This window comes from Rhopalosiphum maidis, chromosome 2, assembly GCF_003676215.2.
Source record: "Rhopalosiphum maidis isolate BTI-1 chromosome 2, ASM367621v3, whole genome shotgun sequence".
NCBI classification, from domain to species: Eukaryota; Metazoa; Arthropoda; class Insecta; order Hemiptera; family Aphididae; genus Rhopalosiphum; species Rhopalosiphum maidis.
Window position 1 is genome coordinate 24,011,309 of NC_040878.1, and position 21,116 is coordinate 24,032,424.

General features: G+C 31.7%; 1 protein-coding gene across 1 annotated transcript in view; it reads right to left on the minus strand.

The window, feature by feature from the left end:
* Nucleotides 1–221: 221 nt before the first annotated feature.
* LOC113551142 overlaps nucleotides 222–21,116 on the minus strand; it is a 119,393-nt gene continuing 98,498 nt past the window's right edge. Inside the window, exons 2-3 of the mRNA XM_026953190.1 lie at nucleotides 3,021–3,147; nucleotides 222–586 (exon numbers count right to left, since the gene is read on the minus strand). Of these exons, the coding sequence (XP_026808991.1) occupies nucleotides 222–586; nucleotides 3,021–3,147 (492 nt within the window). The remainder of the gene's footprint in view (nucleotides 587–3,020; nucleotides 3,148–21,116) is intronic.

Here is a 21,116-nt window from a genome sequence, read left to right on the forward strand (position 1 = left end):
CTCCCGTGTATCACAGGAACATTGAAATATCGTAAAAAATCCTATGTATAAGCACAAAATATGTTCTAAATTTTAAGTTTGATTATAATAATTAGTGTTTGAAAATTGTCTATGTTGCAAATGGGCTTAAGAGAGCAAAAACAAATATTTAGTTGAATCTTCGTGCATTTTCCACTGGTAGATCATGATTAAAACACAGTGGTATATGTTTATGCGTGCGGTCACTTATGTAAAAACACCACTTTAGTCGGATAGTCTTCTTTCCGGTCCGTCCAGATTTCCAGGGCTCGTATGCCGACGGTGGCTGCGGGTAACATGCGATGTCTAACCGTAAACCACAGCCTTCTCAGTTCAGGACTTTTCATTTTCTTCCATACCGTGAACTCTACTAAACATTTTCCATCCGGTCCACAGACGCCATCGGCAACGATGGACATCTTGAACGTACCGGCACATCCAGCCGTTGCTACCAGACCATACCGTTCACAGCCTTTCTGATCATTCAGACGGGCTTCTACGCTTCCGGTATGCGCGATCGACTTTTGGTTTTTATCGCGTGGCTTACCAACTCTTCCACATATTGCTTCTGTTAACAATACAAAAACATTGACGGTATTATTAACGTTGATATATTTAGATTAAGTAGTATGCGTCGTACACCGCGGTAAAACAGCTTTTACGGACCTGTGAGATAGTATAACAATAGTTTACTTTTTCGATTCAATATAATATAATTAATTAATTTCAAATGATGTTTGTGCAGTGTGTCCGGAAAGTGCGAATTGGAAACATCAACAGAGCTTACAAACTCTCGAGGCGCGATGCCGTTGTTTATTTCATGTTTTACTTGTTTTAGAATGATTCGGAACGAAATAAATGCTATACTATTAAAGTGTTCCCATGGGAAATGTGATATAGTATCTATAAGCGTGATGTCCCGTGTATAATACAATTATTTATAAAACACATAATTTACAATATTATTTCATGGAATCGTTTTAAACTACGCAATCCTTTTATAATTGAACAGTCGACAGCCGGCTGCGCAATACTTATTAGTTATTACTAACGCACTATAATATTTCAACGAGACTTATGTTTACACTATTGAATATATAATATTATTATTTACGACGTCCAGCGAAAACTTTTGTCCCGAAAATATAATTTTAATTGCTCGTGGATTTTCACCCGGATGATATTATAATAATCAGTTCACGAGACGAATTTTTTACTAAATTTTATTTCCGCGGACGTTGAAATAGTTTCGTGTTATTAGAAACTTTAAATGGCTCGCTTGCTAATTATATATACATGGAATTTGGAAGTCCTACGAGGAGGAAGTGGTTGGGTACTGTTTTCGATAGATATACAACAGTGATAAAATACAATTAATATTTGAAATATGGTTTTTTTGTACACTGAACGAATATAAAATTATACGCGCCGACTGCCGAAACGTATTTGTCAATTCAGTGGTCGGACGTTTGGCTGTAAAAATAGAACAGAAAAATGCCGAAAAAGGTTCATCATATATTTTAATATGCAATCGGGTTTTCAAAAACTGCGGACCGGAATGACCTTTTTTGCCATTGGTAATAATAAATAGTGTCAGAAGGACTGAAAGATTATATTGCACCGCACAGCAAAGGAAGCCCATACACAGCTACGGGTTGCACCTAAATCATGCCATACCAATTCCGTTTTCCAAAAAAAAAAAAAATCGTGATAATAGATTTCAAAAGCTACTTTAGTATACTATATTATACCTTTATTTTTGGCAAAACCAATTTAATACAGAGATATATCGAAGAAAGCTGCAGGCTGCAGGTTATATATTATATAATATGATGATAATGGCCATTTGTACGTTTTGATATATTTATTTTTTACTATTCCACATATGAGTTATTTTCGTTGTGATACCAGAAATATTAAGGAAATTAGACGCCCAAAGTTGATTTCGTGAACGCTGAAAAAAATAAAAATTTACATGGGGTTTATGGCTCCACATAATAACGTCAGTAGTTCACAGCACCTATATGTTGTAAGAATTCGTACAATTTAGTTTGGAATATTGTGCAATTCCAATAAATTTTTACAAAAGAAAATATATTTATTGGTTTATATTTATTTATTATGCATTTAATTTACTGTACATAATATAGGTGTAACCTCAAGTGCATTTCCACGAAACTATTATAATATTACTGCTTGCAGCTGTGAATAACAAATTGTATAGTAGTAATAGTATAGTTTGTATCAAAATAAATAATTGAGATGAAGTCATAAAATACCGAAAAGACACGATCAAAAATCTGTACCGAAACGATAATAATACGTTGCCTATATAAATATCATTATAGACACAAAATAATGTAACAACGCATTTAATTTACGTTAAATAATCGAAAATTCACTTATACTCGTACATAAAATTACGTTAGACCGACAACGAACGAGACGTCAAATCATAATAGTATATTATTATCTAAAATATTTCGCAGACTGTAATAATTTCAAGTATTCCGTTTGTAAGTGCGATGCTCCGTGTAAGTTCCACCCACGCGTTCGGTTGCATCGTATAGTATATTACTTATTATGTTAAATATTTAGCGTTATGTTTGTGAAAATTACTAGTTCCTTAATCGACACATAATAGCATGCAAAACGGGCGTTGTGCGCATCCGATTGGATATGGGATTTGATTCGAGGGGGCTTTTGGAGATGTTCGTCGATATGATCGTCCCACAGACGAGATGAAAAATAGGACAACTACTTCCGTCACGCGTCATTTTGAAGTGGTTCCGAAACCACTATGCAACCGACCTGTGTACCGGCTATCTCTAGTCCGGTAAACAAATTGACGGGAGATCGTCATCAATGCGACATCCGCTCACGTTAGCCCATAGTTGATATCATTAAATATAATAATTGTTCTGCTATTATATTATTATTGCTATTTATTAGCCGAGTGAAATGCGATAATAAGCTCTTATAATGTAAATACGATAATTTACCTTGGTTATAATTTAACCGTAATTTTCCATAAACTTTATACCAAGCAAAACATAACAAAAAAACTTCTATCTCCTGCTGTTTACAAACTAAATAAGGTTTACTCGAGTCTGTATTTTTTTTTTCATCCTACACCAAAAACCATTTTATAAAGAAAAATATTTACAACAAAATAAGAAGTTGTTCTGCAGAAAATATAAAACAATATCACGATCGTTGTTTTAAATGTATATTTTACGTAGTATATTATAATATTGTGTGCAACAACATAAATACCCCAGAGGTCTTTGAGGATGTATGTATGTAATTAACTTATCAAAAATACGAGAAAAAATAGTACGATGGCATCATATAATACATTAATACACACAAAGTGGTACGACCACAATATTAATAGTATATAATATTATATAAATTATATCATAATACATTCATAACTTGTCGTACATCGCATTATATTCACATAAAACGTGTACTATAAACTATATAATGTAATAAATAATAATAATACAATGTTATTATTACACGACTATTAATCAACCCGATTATTGTGTTCACTCGGTTTAGACAAAGTTAGATAACGTAAAATTGTAAAATCTCAAACCATAATCACGATAACAAATTTTTTAATACATTCTAACTATTGGTAATAGCAATCATAAGACTATTTTGCCCAATCCAAATTTTTATTTGTCAAGATACCTTATCGAGTTGCAAAATTCATCGGTTAAAATTATTTTTTTTACCAAATGAGTCATAATAATAACCGCGACTGTAGAAAATCAATGTTTCTCGATACTTACTAGACAATTTTGATTATTTTATGTTATCGAACCGCCCGTACTCAGATAAGGATTTTCAGCGGAATGTGCTGGATTGTGAGGACATAATATAAAAGTACGTACGATTAGAAAAAATTCTACCATCATCGTAAAAAGTCTCACAAAATCGGTTGACCGTAAAAACGTTGACATTCTTATAGTTTTCCGGTACAAATTAATAGAACTTTCGAGTCACACACAAGTACTAATTATAATATAATACTGGTTAAGTCAGTCGACGTCACGGAGTGGTGTATAGTCCGTCTCTTCGAGGCCCGCTCCAGCGACATATTATTATCATTGTCGACATCCCACTGTATCCGTCGCTCGCATCTTTTTCTACGATTCGCCTCTTTAGTGGACGATCGTGAGGAAACCATGGAGGTGGTAGGGGTCACTTGGTCTTCGATGCAGTGACTTTGGAACTTATTTCCGCTCATTTTTAGTACGATAGATAATATTTTTACCCGTATGTTATGGCGATATCATAACCAATAACAAATTAAAACTAAAAACGGTTACAAGAACATAAAAATGTGATGCATGGCGGCTACGACGGATTGCTCGTGTTGTCGTGGAGACACCGTCGTTGCCATCGCCTGCAAAGATATAGGTAATAATATTATAACTAGTTGTAAACAGTTCATTTACTAGAAGTGATCTAAAATGCAAGCTGATTGATGCAGCAGAGATTAATTATCGGAAAAATTCGACAGATCAAAAATTCTACTATACTCGTAGATATTATGTCCTACAGCAAATACCATAATATTATAGAAACGCGTGTACAGAAAACCTAACCATCACCATAGTTGTTTTGAAACATAAATTCAAAAGTATAGTATATATATTTATTATTAATACGACATATAGGTACTTTTTAGCCGTCGTTTTCGTTATAGAAATTCTATATACGCATCAATATTTAACAGACCCGATTTCGTTAATATAACAGACATTTGCATAGGACCCATCAGTGTTTACTGTAAAATTGTGTTATACGAATTGTTGATTTTGTAGTCAAACGGTTCATAATGAATGACAATCGATATTACTTTTATCGAATTTTAAGCGTAAAGACTAGTTAAAATATCGAATAAAGAGCAATAACAAAGTTTCTAATATAAAACTACAAAGTTAATATATTTTATACTTTTTTCCGCAGTTCATTAAATGTGCAGCGATGAGACGTTCAGCGAAGATTTTAGTCAATGTGACGTAATTATATGTTTTTAGAGTTTATAGATATTGTACATAAAAAACGTAAAAAAAAAAAATGTACCGAAAAAAACGTAATTAACTGTAGAAAATTATAGTTAAAAGTATAAAATTTTGTTAAGGAGAAAGTCGAGTGGTCAGGTTAAGTTCAACGTCATAGTAAATACCATAATCGCACGACCGAATGAAAAGATAAAAACAAATGAAAATAAAAGGTCAATAGTTATTATCGTGTTTAATGACCATCGGGCATCATCATCATCTATTTTGTAGTCGTCATGAGTCTATGAGTATACCGCGGCGTTCCATCAAGGTCTCGTGTTCTAAGAGACTAAAAAGACTATAAACAATAAAGGTCACATATATATGTATATGATATCTACATATACGACAGACGATGTGCCGTCGAGCTAATATAATGATTACGTGGCCGGCGTATAGAATTGAAACGCACGGCCTCTGCTTTTGAAATGCGATCTTCTGCATTATATATATATATTATATAATATTTATACTGCACTGGTCGCGTGTACACACAAAACGTCAAATACAACTGGCGGCGGGGTAAGGGGGTTAAAGTCTCCGGACCGTGCATGTGGCTAGTATGAGTAAATATCGTTGTACAATGGTACGTATTATATTGAGTGCACACGAGAGAAGTTTTTGGGGTAACATTCGTGGCCGAGTACATAGTACCAGTCATTATTATGGTAGGCCGAGATGCGCCCGAGTCTCTCGTCCCACACGGTACAATATGTATGATATTATGCGTATATAAATCGACGAGACGTGGTCCATACAATAGTAATAATGGTTTAACGGCGTGGGGCGAAGTCACGACTGTTTTTTTTTTATTTTACAATGCGATGCATTAAGTACCTATATAGATATTATATTACTTATTAGTTTACTGTATACACTCGATATGGGCATTGACTTTATGGGTTTTTAGCCGTGCGGTATGCAATTATTTAATTTAATTGGCCAATGGCATAGGTTAAAACAATCGTGATCATCGTTTTTAGTGCACGTTTATAAATATATATATATATATATATATAATGTGTGTCTGTGTGTGTTTATTTTAACACAGCGTGTTATAAATGTATATAATGTATACATTCTATTACGTTAATATATATTTTAACAATATTTTCCGGATGTGTCAACGGAAAAAATCATGTTTTTAGTTTTCTTCATGAACTCCGCCAGTTTTTAAAATATTTTCGGTCAAAAAGTTTCAAGTTAATTCAGCCGGTGAGTTTCATATACCAAAAATAGAGAAGGAGAAAAGTTGAAGAGACCTTATAAAAAAACATAATTCTGAAACCAGAAAAATAACACCATTACCAAACACCAGTACTAGGTCAGTACTGAAAGTGTAATACTAAAAAAGCATTATCATCCTAGGCACACGCCAATATAATATATACCGTCAATTTTAGTTGCCTGCAGTATTGGTCAGTACTGACACGGTACTGCGCCTGTTGAGAATTTCTGATTTGAACTGATTGCGCTGTATGAAATTTAATATTCGAAATATCGTGTTTGATAATACCTATAATCATACTTGTATATAATGTATATAATATGTGCGAGTATGTTCAAAGACTGATGAAAACATAATATTAATTTATAATTTAATCAATATTATTATAAAATATAGCTACTTGATATTATAACTCTATGGCTTAGATATCATAAAATAAATCTTTCAACTATATTAGAATGAAATGAATGAAACGGAAAAATGTGCAGTACTTATATACCGATATCGTATAATACATTTGTTTATATTTTATTTTATATTTTTTCCTATAGGTAAAATTTATAATATACCAATCCAAATATTAATATTATATAAATAATATCATATAATTATACCAAATTTATATTTATTCATTGAAATAACATTAAATTGTTATTTAGCTTAAATTTTTTTTGCTCCTCCTCCCTTAAAATGTTACCTATAAGGAGCCACGGAGTTAACGTAAATCAATAATGCAATATGCATGATGGAAACTATAAATGGCTGTAAAAAGGTGTTAGATTATAGGTAGGTACGTGGTACGTATAAATTAAGTATTACAATATTACCTGCTAGGTATTAGTTTTATGAATATTTAATGGAAAATTTCAGTGGATTTTATAGTTATTGTAAGTGGATATTACAAGTTAGTCTTACCGTCGTAAATTTTAGGTCTCAACATATTTTTTGACCACAGTAGACGTTTCGAATTAAATAATAATATTTACATATTAACCGTGTAATAAAATTACACTAATTAAAAATATTATACAACTTTTTAAGAGTCATAAGCAACACTATGCTACAGAAAAATGGATAGCGTTTTTCAAATAATTTATCTATAATCGCGTATTATATTATGGCAGTCAAATATAGATTATTCCATTGGCAAACGAATCCATTGAATAATAATTTATAGTGTATTATATGGCTGGATACAATAACGTGCTTAGATTAGAAGTTCATATATCATTGTGTAGGTATAAAATATTGTATACCTAGTTACAATTATTATACTATTGAGTTATATAGGTATAATTACTAATTATTATTATTATATTACGGTACATATCGGGAACAATGTAACTCAGACAATGATATTTCGTCTAATAATTGCTGTTATTGTTATTTATTTCCGATTTCCGACATGCTATATAGTTACAATAAAATCATAAGTTCCCGACAAAAGAGGACTTTTTCGTCATGATAAAAATAAATATTAATAATAATAATAATAATAATACGGTCTAGTAGATCAATAATTATTCGCGTACAACATCGCACAATGACCTACACGGCGTCAGAAAACATGTATTTATATTCGATGCGTATATGGTCTACTGCGGTCTACTTAGAAGTATAGTGTTGCTCCAGAAACCCGATAGAATAATAATAATAAAGACACCATGTGCCGTGATATTTAGTCGTAATCGTAAAAAAGAATTAAACAAAATCTGTTGTCGGAATTTTACTGACATATTACATATTATGCGTATATATTATAATGTATGACTGACCTACCTTTAGATTACCTTTAGATGAGAATTAACCTATCAATACCCTTAAGAATGATTTACGGGCGTCAAATCATATGAACGACTACCATCTTGGGATATTAACTGAAGAAAAAAATATTTGAGAAGTACGGTGATTTTTACTTGATCATATAGTTTTAATAATTATTTAAAATATTGGCTGTATAACAGACTTTGCTTGTGAAAAAAATGAACAAAAATAAAAAGCGTCGCTAATAAATGTATCCTGGTTTTAATACACCTCAATTCATGGGCAAATCGACATCTGCGTGTATCTCGCTTTGTGCACTAATTTTACCGAGGCGAGGCAATCAGCCCATATCAGATTGGATATATAGCATTTGGTAAATTTTTGAACGTAATCTAAACTACAGCAACTGTTCTCTGTAAACTTTTCTGATATCTCTAAAAAAACAATCTTTGAAACTTTTGTTAAAATCAGTTAAGTATTTTTTAAGTCTATAAGCTATACAGAAATGTAAGGTTAGCATTTTTTTCTGTTTTATAATATATAAATTATAAATAATATGCAATAAATTAAATATTATTTTTTATTTAAAAAATATGCTATATAATTAGTAGTTTAGTTAGTCTATACAAATTTGTATTTTTAAATTAAATTTTTACAAAGAATTATTCGATTTTCCTAAACTAAAACGAAATTCGTGTATGAGCCACTCCATAGCATCCTAAAAGGTTTGATAAAACGAAGCAAAGAATATACCTTTTATCGAGTTTGGTCTAGTGCAGTTCTGAAGTTACGGGGTTAAAAAAATGAAATTAGTTCCTTCGTCATAGACATCAAAACATACTTTTTGTTAGATATTTTAATAACTTCCAAAATTGATTGCCTATCGGAATCGGCAGAAATATTTATTTTCAATTTGCTTATTATTATTATTATTATTAATTTTTTTTGATGAAAACTGATTTTGAACTCTTAAAGAATAGCTTTCAGTTGTTAGGACATATTGTATACTATATTTTCAATATCCTCACGCTATTTCATCAGAATATTGTATAATACATGATAATATAGTGGAATGATCCAACGTACACGCATCGCGCTGCAGTAGCAAAAGCGATGTCGTATGTGCGTTATCGTTCTATCGGATCACATTTTTCTGTGGTGGACAGTGTTTTTAATCTAATAACCACAATAAAATCATAACGCCATACGGTGTATGTACATGATAATAACAATAACATTCTCATGATGTAATACTTTAGCGTCGTCTGAAAAAAAATAAAAATGTGCCGAAAACACAACGTGTGAAACTGACAAAAAACGTACTGATCTGAGAAAACCCGAACGCGGCACTCGTGACGTGTGCTCGGTCGTATGAGCGTACATATGTTTGCATATGTTTATACATATGTACATGGAAAATTCAATTGCACAATAATGCACCGCAGTACAGGTACACACATGTACGCTTTATAACACGTATCGTAGCTTTAACGGCCGTGCGCTGGATTACGACGCGAAAAAATCTCAACACGCATTCCAATAATGATATATACAATATAATATTGTTGCGGACACGTTGTTATTTGATTTCCCCAAAACATGACACGACGAGTCGTATAATGCAATGTATCGTGCGAAAAACGAGCCGTCGTTGTACGGTTGCCAGTCTACATAATTTTCTAAACATACGTGTCAGTCGTTCTGTGATAACTGAACGCTATATAATATGGGTCGATTCATCGATTGGTTTTGAGAAAAAAAAAACCGTGTATTTCGACGAACGAGGAAGCGGTAATGCACTGCCGGAAAAGAAAAATTCTATGTCTTTGCCTTTGCCTTTCCTATACCTTTGATGTACAGGCGGCCTGTGGCAAGTGTTGACTTTATATTTAATATATAATAGTATAAGCTTATTGTTTTTTTGAACGTATCTCTTCGGCAACAGGTAATAATAAATAAACGACATGACGTGTACCCCGACAAACTATGAATCGTATTTTTTCTGAATAAAATGTAATGTATATATATATACATCATTATTTTACATGTTTCAAACAAAAATAGTACACCGAAGCGTTATATTATACTATAATATTATGTGTAGTGACTACGCGCGTTACATATCGACATTTCCGGTCTAGATCCTGATTCAACACGTCGTCGTATAGTAGAAAAACAACCGACGAATATTCACGCGCGGCGGTGACGTGTTTGTTTTTTTCCAATCGCTTAGCACGATATTGTTGCAAACCTACGCAGAGTTACGGGAAATGCCGTGGCCACGGGTCAGCGGACCCAACCCCACCGGAGAAAATAGTCACCGACGACGACGTGCCATAGAATAAACATATTCGATGTACATACCGCTCGTAAGTGTGTGTGTGTGTGTGTGTGTGTGTGCGGTTTCTTCGGATTGTCGCATTTCACGTTCCACTGGGATATGCATAGTCATTATGCGCGCCAAAAGGACACTGTAACAGCGGATATTATCGGCGAAGCGATTTGAACACCATAATAAAATGCGTCGAAGACAAAAATATTTCCTATGCCGAGTACCGCAACTTGTTAGCAACTTGTGTGTAAGTATGAGGCGATTCGCTTTGACACAGACCACTTCCATAGCTATTTGTGATTTCGAAAAATGAATTACTAGAACAGTTCGAGCAGTATATATAGTTTACGACACCGCGTGTTTATGAGAAAATCCAATTTTTATCACTGTGATGTTTAACGATAAACTATATTTGCAACCATATTATAAAATATCGAATGTTCAGCAAAATAAATATATATTTTTTTTCATAAATGATATTTAAACATTTTTATGACCGATGTAACAGATATCGAATTTTTCGCGGGACTAAAACTTCCATACTTGACACTTATACGATTTAAATGCATACCTCTAATTTATTAAAAAAATATATATTTGTTAGATTCGATATGTATATACTACGCATTGAAATCGTTTGCAAAATATTGAGCTTCCGATTCCAAAATTAAAAATTAACTTGTTCTGTATATTACACAGACTTCGGGGTATATAAATAAATAAAATCAGTTTTTTTCGTTTTGGCATAATATCGGTATTGCGATAACTGTTACCTACTGTTAAATGGACCACTTAAACCACTTTACATTAATGCAATCGAACCAATTGTATCTATAACATCTTCGTAAATTAGGGAACCGCGATTTAAGTCAAGACAGATAGATTAGACATGATTTGGTGTAGGTGTGTAAAATTCATATAATACATAATAACACACTAATGGCACTTTAAAAAAATATATATAATTATTTCCATGTTTCCAGTGAAGATTTTGTTGTTAAAAACGTGAACCAATAACAATAAAAACAGTGGCTGACAAGTCGAACATTTCGAGTGTCACGTTAAATTTCCTGTTGTCCGTCCGTGTAAGTTATTGTCCAAAATTAATATACCTAATGTTAAACAATTGTAAGTTGGTATACATACTCAAAGTCATATGTGTTATGGCTTCACAGGGATTATAATATGATACTTTAAATTTGAACGTATTGAAGTTATAAAGTTTTGTCAAAAAACAAAAAACAAAGACAGAATTAGACACCTAATTTTTAGTTAATTATTTACTTCAAATTCGTTTGGCAATCAATAAAGGTCTCAGTTATCACAATATTTGACATTAGTGATTGAAAACGCATCGGGCATCTCAGTTGTTTGAAGACCCATATTTTAAATTATTACGGTCTGTTGGAATAATGAACCGACCGGGTTCTTATTGTATTTAAATTACTACCAACCATTATCAATCGCTACCACCGAATTATTTATACAATTTTAAATATGTAGTAGTATTTTATTTCTGTCTCCTTCAAAAATAAATGCATTTTCGTCATTTATTTAAATTCTGCACGAAAACATTTGGTAAAAAAATAAAATATATAATATATTATTGATATAATGTATATTGCGTACGTTCGTGTCTTAATACATGTTTCATGTGGTAATCTTAATAAACTTAAAGTTTTTGACCTTGTAGAAACAATGCTTTTTTTTTTAATAAGCATTTAATATTTTGGAAATGTTATAGTCAGGCCATTGCTTATATATAAAATATTGTTTCACAATAATGTAATTTGTTATTTTAAAAAATCTGTTTTAGGGATTTAAAATGCTTTCTTTAAATGTTTAATACTGTCCAAACTATTGACTTACACGGTTGAATTTAACAATGGATGTAGAGAGTAACATTAATAGTATATTTTATTTAAAGCTGTTAATATCGAAATAATTGCAATTATGTTATGGATTAAAATTACGTTTGTTTATTTCTACAGGTTTATCATTATGTGGACGCTAAATTCGCGTTTATGTTAACTTGCAAATCATACCATAAGACGATGCCAGTTACATGAAGTAGGTAATAACAATATTAGCAGTTTAAACTTCAGTTTACCGCTTAGATACAGTTACCAGGGACCACGGTTGCTGTGAGAAAATCATCGTGTTCAGCTAAACAGTGTTGGTCGGAATTGTTTGCGTCGCGTAAAAGGAGGGGTAGGTAATGTATAAGGTTATCAATGTGAGAATGGTGGTTTTACATGACACGGGTTTAAAATAATATGTCCGTCGACAACAGCTACATGTACGATAGTACTGTGTTCCAAGTAGATAGCTGAGAATCTACCGATCGAATTCCACTTGTACAGAAAATCAGGAGCCATGTGTTTATCGAATAGCTCACCGCGCCCGGAAGTCGTGCACAACGTGTTTTTCAACAATTGTCAAGTGCAACAAGTGTTAAATCGAATAGCCACTGGCCCGATGTTTAACACATTTTTTTGCACGTATCCTGAAAATTTTTCGCTGGTCTTCAATATTAGTGGTAGCATTATTTCTTTGTAAATTTTTTTCGAGAACTTGTCATGATAAGTTAAATTTTTAGTAATTTTGTCCGACTAGGTGTTGCAGTACTTAATAGTAAGGTTTCAACACGTTTATTGGACTAAATTTAATTGTATTCATTCCACCGACCAACACATCCAAGACTCACGGTTATTCTGTTTTTTTAATGTTATTACATATAGACTATAGTTCTTGGCAATACGTATTTTTAAATATTATAAGTATAATATATAAGTATTATTAAGTACGGAATTTTTTATTTATTTCAGTTGTTTTTAACGAAAAATGCGGTGGTCAAGTTAAAACTGATCAATATAATGTATGCACTGAACCAATAACAAAAACAAAAACTAAATAGAATTTAAATTCTTTATAATGTATTCGCTCACGTATAGTTCTAATAATTTTATAGATTATATACTGTTATACTGATTCGTATATTATAATAGTTATTGAGACATTTATGATTCGTCGTAAAATTACGACCCGCTCGTGAATACAATATATTACTATAATGTAATATATTATCATAACTACAACGTTTTCCAGCCGACAAATTCAAAACGCTCAGGTCGTCTTGGCGGGGACTTACAAAATATACTGAAGAAGCCGCAAACAATGTAAAGGTCAGCTTCAGGTACGTTTATCCGCCAAAGGTTGTCCAAGATTAATCCATTCCTCCCAAGACCTACCGCTTTCCGCTCAACCCTGTGTTCGCTATGTTCAAATACAATTATTGTTTCCTAACACTCTGAGAGTGCATTGGTGATGACTGGCGAGGTTAAAATGGCTAGACACTCGTTGTTATTAGCGAGCTGCGGTTGTGTGCACTGTAGAAAATCAAATTGTTTTCTGCGAATCTGTTGGGAGTTGATGGTAAATATTAACCGTCAAAATCCGCTGAAACAATAGCTGTAATAGTAATTAATGCGTTGTGCGTGAATTTTGATCTTTCGGCGCGGCGAGACGGCAGCGAAATTACGATATTAGTGCAAATGAGAAAAATACCGTAAAATAATAATAATGTGTATAGCATATTTCGGAAACGTCAAAATTCTGATTTCCACGGTAGCTTTATTTTTCACGAGGTTATTAGTAAACGGATAATAAACTTTATATAGCCATAATATAACGTCGCCGACATATTATTGATGATAAAAAAAAAAAATAATAATAATAAAATAAACTACCGACACTAAAAAACTCGTTTCGTGTATAAATCGCGAATTTTTCGCATTCGATCGAAATCATACTACGTATGCGCATCGTATACCTATATAATATTGTAAACCGTTCGTGTAAATAAAAATATATTACAACGTTCGTTACGACAATCGAATTGTTTACATTGGCGAGCTCGAATGAAATTATGTGAACCCTGTGAAATGTCGAAATCAATGGTTCATACGTATACGTATACACACATAATATATACGCCTGTACACGTTCCTTATATATATATATATATATGTATATAGCGTTACGCTGTGGATAATATAACTGTATAGTGTTTGTGCTATCGAATCACATAAGTCACGTTTAATTGGATTTCGCGGCCAACCCTTGAACGCGTCCTCCAAATTCATTACACATCACCTGCGGTCCGATTGTGAATTCCACCCGACTATCGTGCATACCTATATATATATGTATAAAACGATATATATATATACTCCGATTGACCATTCTACAATCAAGCAAAGGCTTTGTGTATGTACAGAGTGTATCGGGAACATCTAACCACTTTAAATAGCAATTTCATTAATTATATCCGTTTCAGATCCAAACGATATACGCTCTCTGTATAAGCGATATTGTCGCGTCGATCGTTACATTCGATGTCTTGCAAAGCATTTATTATTAAGTATAAATTGTAAATTTACGCTCGCTGCATACACGTGATTGTAAAAGTTTTCTTGGATTTTCGTCTCCGTTCTTGGCATATTTCTTAAATTTTCAGATATCTAATTTTGTAACTCATCTATGATAATATTATTATCAACACAATCATGTATGTTGTAATTAAAATAACCGTTGAGAGAAAATGATTTACGAAAACAAGTCATTACTATATATAATATAAATTACCATAACGAAAGCGTTCTTACTTAAAAGTATATGATTTATTAGTATAAGACATAATTTAGATTATTGAGTCCATGAACAAATCGTTTGGTGCGAGTTTTGTGTTCGGAAAGACAATAAGGGGGTTGAGGGTTTTATAGTATTTTGACACAGAGACAGAGTACATGACGTGTAATAATAATAATAATAATAATAATAATATGCTCTCGTCGGTGGTTATTATCGATACCATAACCGCAGTAAAATTAGTCCTATACATAAGACGCGTAGTGCGTACATCCTCTGTGGAGGACGAGGACACAAGTCGAACACCAATTCCGAAACCTCATTCTGGTCGGTGCCTCACCTGCGCGCGAGGAGGCGTCCGCTGTGACTGTTCGCTGCAGATGTTGAACTTAATTCTTATACCGCAGTTTTTCAGATACAATAATATATATTGGTAAACAGCGGCAGAACTACCATTTTATCGTCTAGCGCCCCATTATCGTCGTGTTGGAAACCATTTCAAAACTTGCAGCAGTAGAAGATAAAAATAAACAACAATATTTTTGTAAATTTTGCTTCACATTTTTCGCGTTTTGAACGGAATCCAACTGATGGTTTTCGTTTTAATTTATAATTTTTTCCACTCACTTTGAGGTGTGTGTTTTTCGTTTGCATAATGAAGTCGTTCGATAAAAATAATATTATATTATATGTATATAAATTATAAATATATTTTTCAATAATTTAAAAGCGAATAACGGTGCACCCAAACATACTATCACTTACCACGAGGATTATACGATTAATTTTTTAACGGTGCTGTGATTATAATAAAATTTCGAATGATAGTAATGTGAGTTGTTTATTGATTTTTACGCGTTTCCGGTGTACATAAACATTTACTTCCTCCGACTGTTTGGAAGTACATCGTAATATTATTATATTATTCGTCGTCCAAATGGTATTTTTTTATATACTTTTTTTCATTGGGGTAATAGAAATTTTGATCGCTTATGGGTTTTTTATTATTTGTTTTTTAAAAAAAAATAAAAATTTTAACCTTTATGAGAGTAAAACAGCTATTAAATTTATCAATCGGTATATGAGCATATGACGTGCTCAATAAGCATATTATTATTACACTCGGTTTTAGCATCTACATCATATTATTATGTTATTTTGAACAATGCATACATTTCATGTAAATATACATTTTAAATATTTATTTTAAAAGTTCGAATATTTATTAGGTACTGTTTCGTCGGTAGCCATGAGTAAACAATATAGTTCTCGCGTAACAAAGAATAAAAAAATATTACTTTTTTTTTCTCCGGACTCGTACTTTGATAATGATGACGTATCCATACGTTGAGCAAACATTTTCTACTCCGTAAGACTATCTACTATATATTACTAATGGTGTTTTTATTTACTTTTTCACTCCAATGTCAGTCCAGTCAGAACACTGAAATTGTTGAGTACATAATAAGCATACCTATTAATTATTAAGTACCTTTAGTACAGGTATTTGGACCAATTGTTATTGCTACATTGTATTGTTTCGCAATATTACACCAACGTGTTTATATTATATTACTATATTATTATTTTACCTTTATACAATTTATAATATAAACTATATACGAGGGTATAATACAGAGGGGGTTGTTGTTGTATTTTCTTATCATCCAAGTTGGATTCACGCAGCGTTGGAAAAAAATGAAGATTAAGCGATGGTTAAAAATTCAAAATTCAAAATTTCAATAAATAAATTTATACATACATTGCATGTAACGTATATTTTGTACGTAACGGGTAATTTTAATATAAAATAAATATATAAGTGATATATAAATATAATAGTATATCGTGATAATAATTTTAAATACATTTTACGCAACATATTTTCATTGATTAATTTATTATATTAATATTAGTTTATTTCATATAGTCAATTTTTATTTATTTTAATATCATATTCCTGTATCGTTTATAATATTGAGAAATTTAATAGAAATATATTATTCACTGTAGCTTATAAAATTTAAATTATTTAATATGTTATCTTTATAATATTTTTCGTAGAATTTTTTTTTTTGCTTAAAATTGTTGTGTCTGCATTACATAGTATGGATTGTCGATAAAACGCCATCTGAATTACTTTGTACTATATATAAAACAGCTTAACATTTTGGAGTATGTACGTATAGTATATATAGGCACTCCACTTGAAATTCAGAAAAAATAATATTTTAAAAACTACTAGCATTTTTAAGCCATGTCTAAATCAAGTGTAATACAGACGATATAAACACCAAATACATCATATACCATAATAATAATATTTTGAACACAAAATTATTAATTTAGCGCAAAACATTATACATATTAAATATAGTTTTCGCAATAAATTTTATAATTTCAGTGACTTAAAAAAGTAATAAATTTAGATGGAGTTGATATTATGATTTGAATTAATATTGTATGTACTGTTCAAACACAATCGTCTTGTGCGTGCCATGTGGTTGTATTATTATTATACGGCTATAGGTACCTATATTTATATATATTATATTATTACTTATTGTTTTGTGCTCTAATAAAACTTTCTCTTTCTTTGTTATTGTGTATTTTTTATCACCTACTAATTTTGAGATAAAAAATATTGTATAATATAATATTATATGTTTTATTGGAGGAACATAAAATAAAATATATATATTTTACCTATATCGATTCAATTATGTGGAATTTTGAGATAAGTAAATATACTATATAGAACCAGCAATTTGAGCAACTCAATGCTAAAAAAATGATATTTTTTTACATTTTTTCCTCGGTTTTCAGTTCAAAAAAATATCCTAACTTTGTAAAAACGCGTTTCAGCGAGAAATTCAGGAGGTTAAAACTAAAAGTGACGTTGCATAAACGTACCTATTATTAAAATTATTACACAAAGTTAAATAACTTAAAAAACTTGTTCGAATTTTGAATTTGATACAACAATAGATTCAAAAAAATTATCTACTAAATAGTTAACACTACAAAAGGGGATTCACATTTAGTTTGCAAAATTTGTATCTCCACGTGACACTTCAGATGTAGTAAAAAATGAAAAATCACAACAATTTGAAAACTTACGTTACTTATGTATTATTTAAAAATTTCAAAAAACATATTTTGAAAACTGTATTATTAAAAAAAAGGGGGGGGGGGGTTTAGCATGCTTGGCGAATCGTTCTGTGTATAAAACCAGTGCTACGAACGTAATAATAAACAGTACGGTCAGTTTTTAAGGTTTTTTTCGTCGACAAAAGAAATGTGAATGTGCACGTGGTTTTTCGATGAATTGTTTAAACGACTACATACTATGATCCAAAACGAGTTTTTTTAAAAAAAAAAATCTTCGAACGGTTTTAGTGCTTATTTTTTTTATCGTTTGTTTCGGCCAGCTCACCAGTTTTAACGATCTACTAATAAGCGCACACACACACACATAGTAAGAATATAAACAAGTAAAAACTATCGCGCTAAAACGAATCTTCTCGTACCGTGGTAGCCGTCGTAAATCATAATAATACGTGTCCCTTGTTGCGAGTGAAACAATAAAAATAAAATCTCTATAAGCGATGTAACTATACCGAAAAAAATCGACGATAATCACAAAATTGTTAATACGTTTTAGTTTGGTGACTTTGGTCAGATAATTCACCATATACATTATATTATATTCATGTGAATATTATAATATATAATTTTGCAAACGCAAAGGTAGAAATAAACGCAACGAACTAGGTTGTAAATAATACGCATTCATGTATTAAATTGTGTGCGATTCTAGACAACAACTATTTTATATCGTCATTGTCATGCATAATATATAGGTAAGTACTTTTCTAGCGAATCAAAGCACGAATTTTTTTCTTTAAATATAATAATACAAGCGGAAAAATGGTGGTTTTTTCATCCGCGTAACGATAAAAGAAATTAATGAAATTATTCTTTAAACAACTATAAGAATAAATTGCTGAGGCAACAATAAGTTGCTGCAGCTGCGGGTACCTCGTCTTGTCGTGTTCTTAGATCCTAAAAGAAATATTTGCCCAAGACAGAATGTAATTATTAAACGGGTGTGTTTTGGCTATGGTTTTGAGTAAATATAATATTATGATGTAAAAGGTATGTGATTTTTTTCTCAAAAATGTAATTAAAAGTAGATTTTTTTTTTACATAAAATACAATATCGCGTTGGTAAGTTTGATTGAATCGATTAAAAAAAATAATAAAGTTATAAGGAAAGAAAATGCCTGATTAAAGATTTTTGATCTCGTTTTTCGATGACTGAACTTATATTACTGTACATTTTTACTTTTATCTTAATAGGGTACTTTTAATAATGTACAATTTATTTATTACATAATATAATAACATATCCACTGTTGGTGAAAGACGACAGGCATTGATTAATGTTTACTTAAACCGAAATCATGGGTGAGCCTTAAAATATTGTTCAGAATTGTACTATTATATATAAGCATCATTTAAAAATAAAATATATTTTGGTTGTGGTAATTTTGGAATCACCGGAAAGTTACATGCAAAAAATCATAATATCATACTATAGAATATTAATTTATCCTACTAGTGGATAATTTTGATAAGTTCGATTATTATTGTAATTATGCTAAATACTGTAATATGTCTCAACGAGACAATTTTATAAATTAGTTACTGAACATGGCGTTATAAATAAATTACACATCAGAAATCAGATTTTTGTGTGCAAAAATAATGTAATATATCAATCGATGAAGTTTTAACTTTTAACCGATATATTTCATTGATACAAGCTTCTACTTTTAATTAAAAAAAGTAGTGGGTGAGGATATACCGTGTATACGATGCAGTAGAATTTCGTCCAATTCAAATGTTATGAAAGTTGGTTTGTTGCAATAAATAAAATTACTAAAACCAACTTATTTATAAAATATTCTAAATTTCACACTGTGTTTTTTGTCTAATTGAAACTTCGAGCGTTGTTAGAAGACAGCATGTTACACATCGTTACCAATAATGGTTATTGTAGTAAAATATTATCATTGCGTTTTACTCGTACAAATACGACTATATACATACCTATTTAAACTGCGCGTAATTGTCCTTTACGATTGTTAACCTGACTTTTGTCTATGATAACAATACTATACTATAACACGCATATAGATATAATAATATTAATAGCTATATAATATGTTAGGACTCACGACGACACGATAAAATATCTGCAGCGTAGTGTTTTAGTGACACCTGAAGACGGTCGCGCCCACCACCGACCCATTCGGTCGCGATACCGGTGAAGGCATACCCAAACCTAAGATACTCGCCCAGTAATCATCGTTGTGATTTACTTTGAAAGTCGTTCCGGCGGAGGCGAGACGGTTCGAATACTATCGGAAGAAAATTAGTTTTGGTAAACTTTTATAATTATTATTAGTTTGGCTTTTAAACTTTTCGCGGCGGAAAATAGCGCATATATACTGAATCTGACGATGACGACGGCGACAACCGCGACGACGACTTTGAGTAGCTGTGCCCGTCTCGTGTATAAATCGTACACATCATATATATATATATATATATGTGTATACTACATACGGCTGCTATTGTCCCGGCATTTTGATTGCGACGACGACGGAATGCAATTAGGTGGCTGACGATTTCCTAAGACGATTCCGCCGCACGAACCATTGTTTGGTCACTGACAACGACGACTGGCGATGGCGGCGGCGGTTTTTTATCGATCGGATCCGTTTCAATAATAACTTATATATTATTTATATTTATTCAAACAGATACGTTCGTCCTCCGCTCATCTCTGACTTCCACGGCATTACGTATTATACATAATAATATTACCGCGTACGCCGCCGCCGCCGCCGCCACCGCATCTCTTCCGAAAGTAACTAACGCCATTGTTTTACTTTTATAGGTATAAACGCGTAGCTAAGGTATATGTGAGCGAACTGCGTGAGGACAGGACGACCTTTCCTTTGATATACAAACA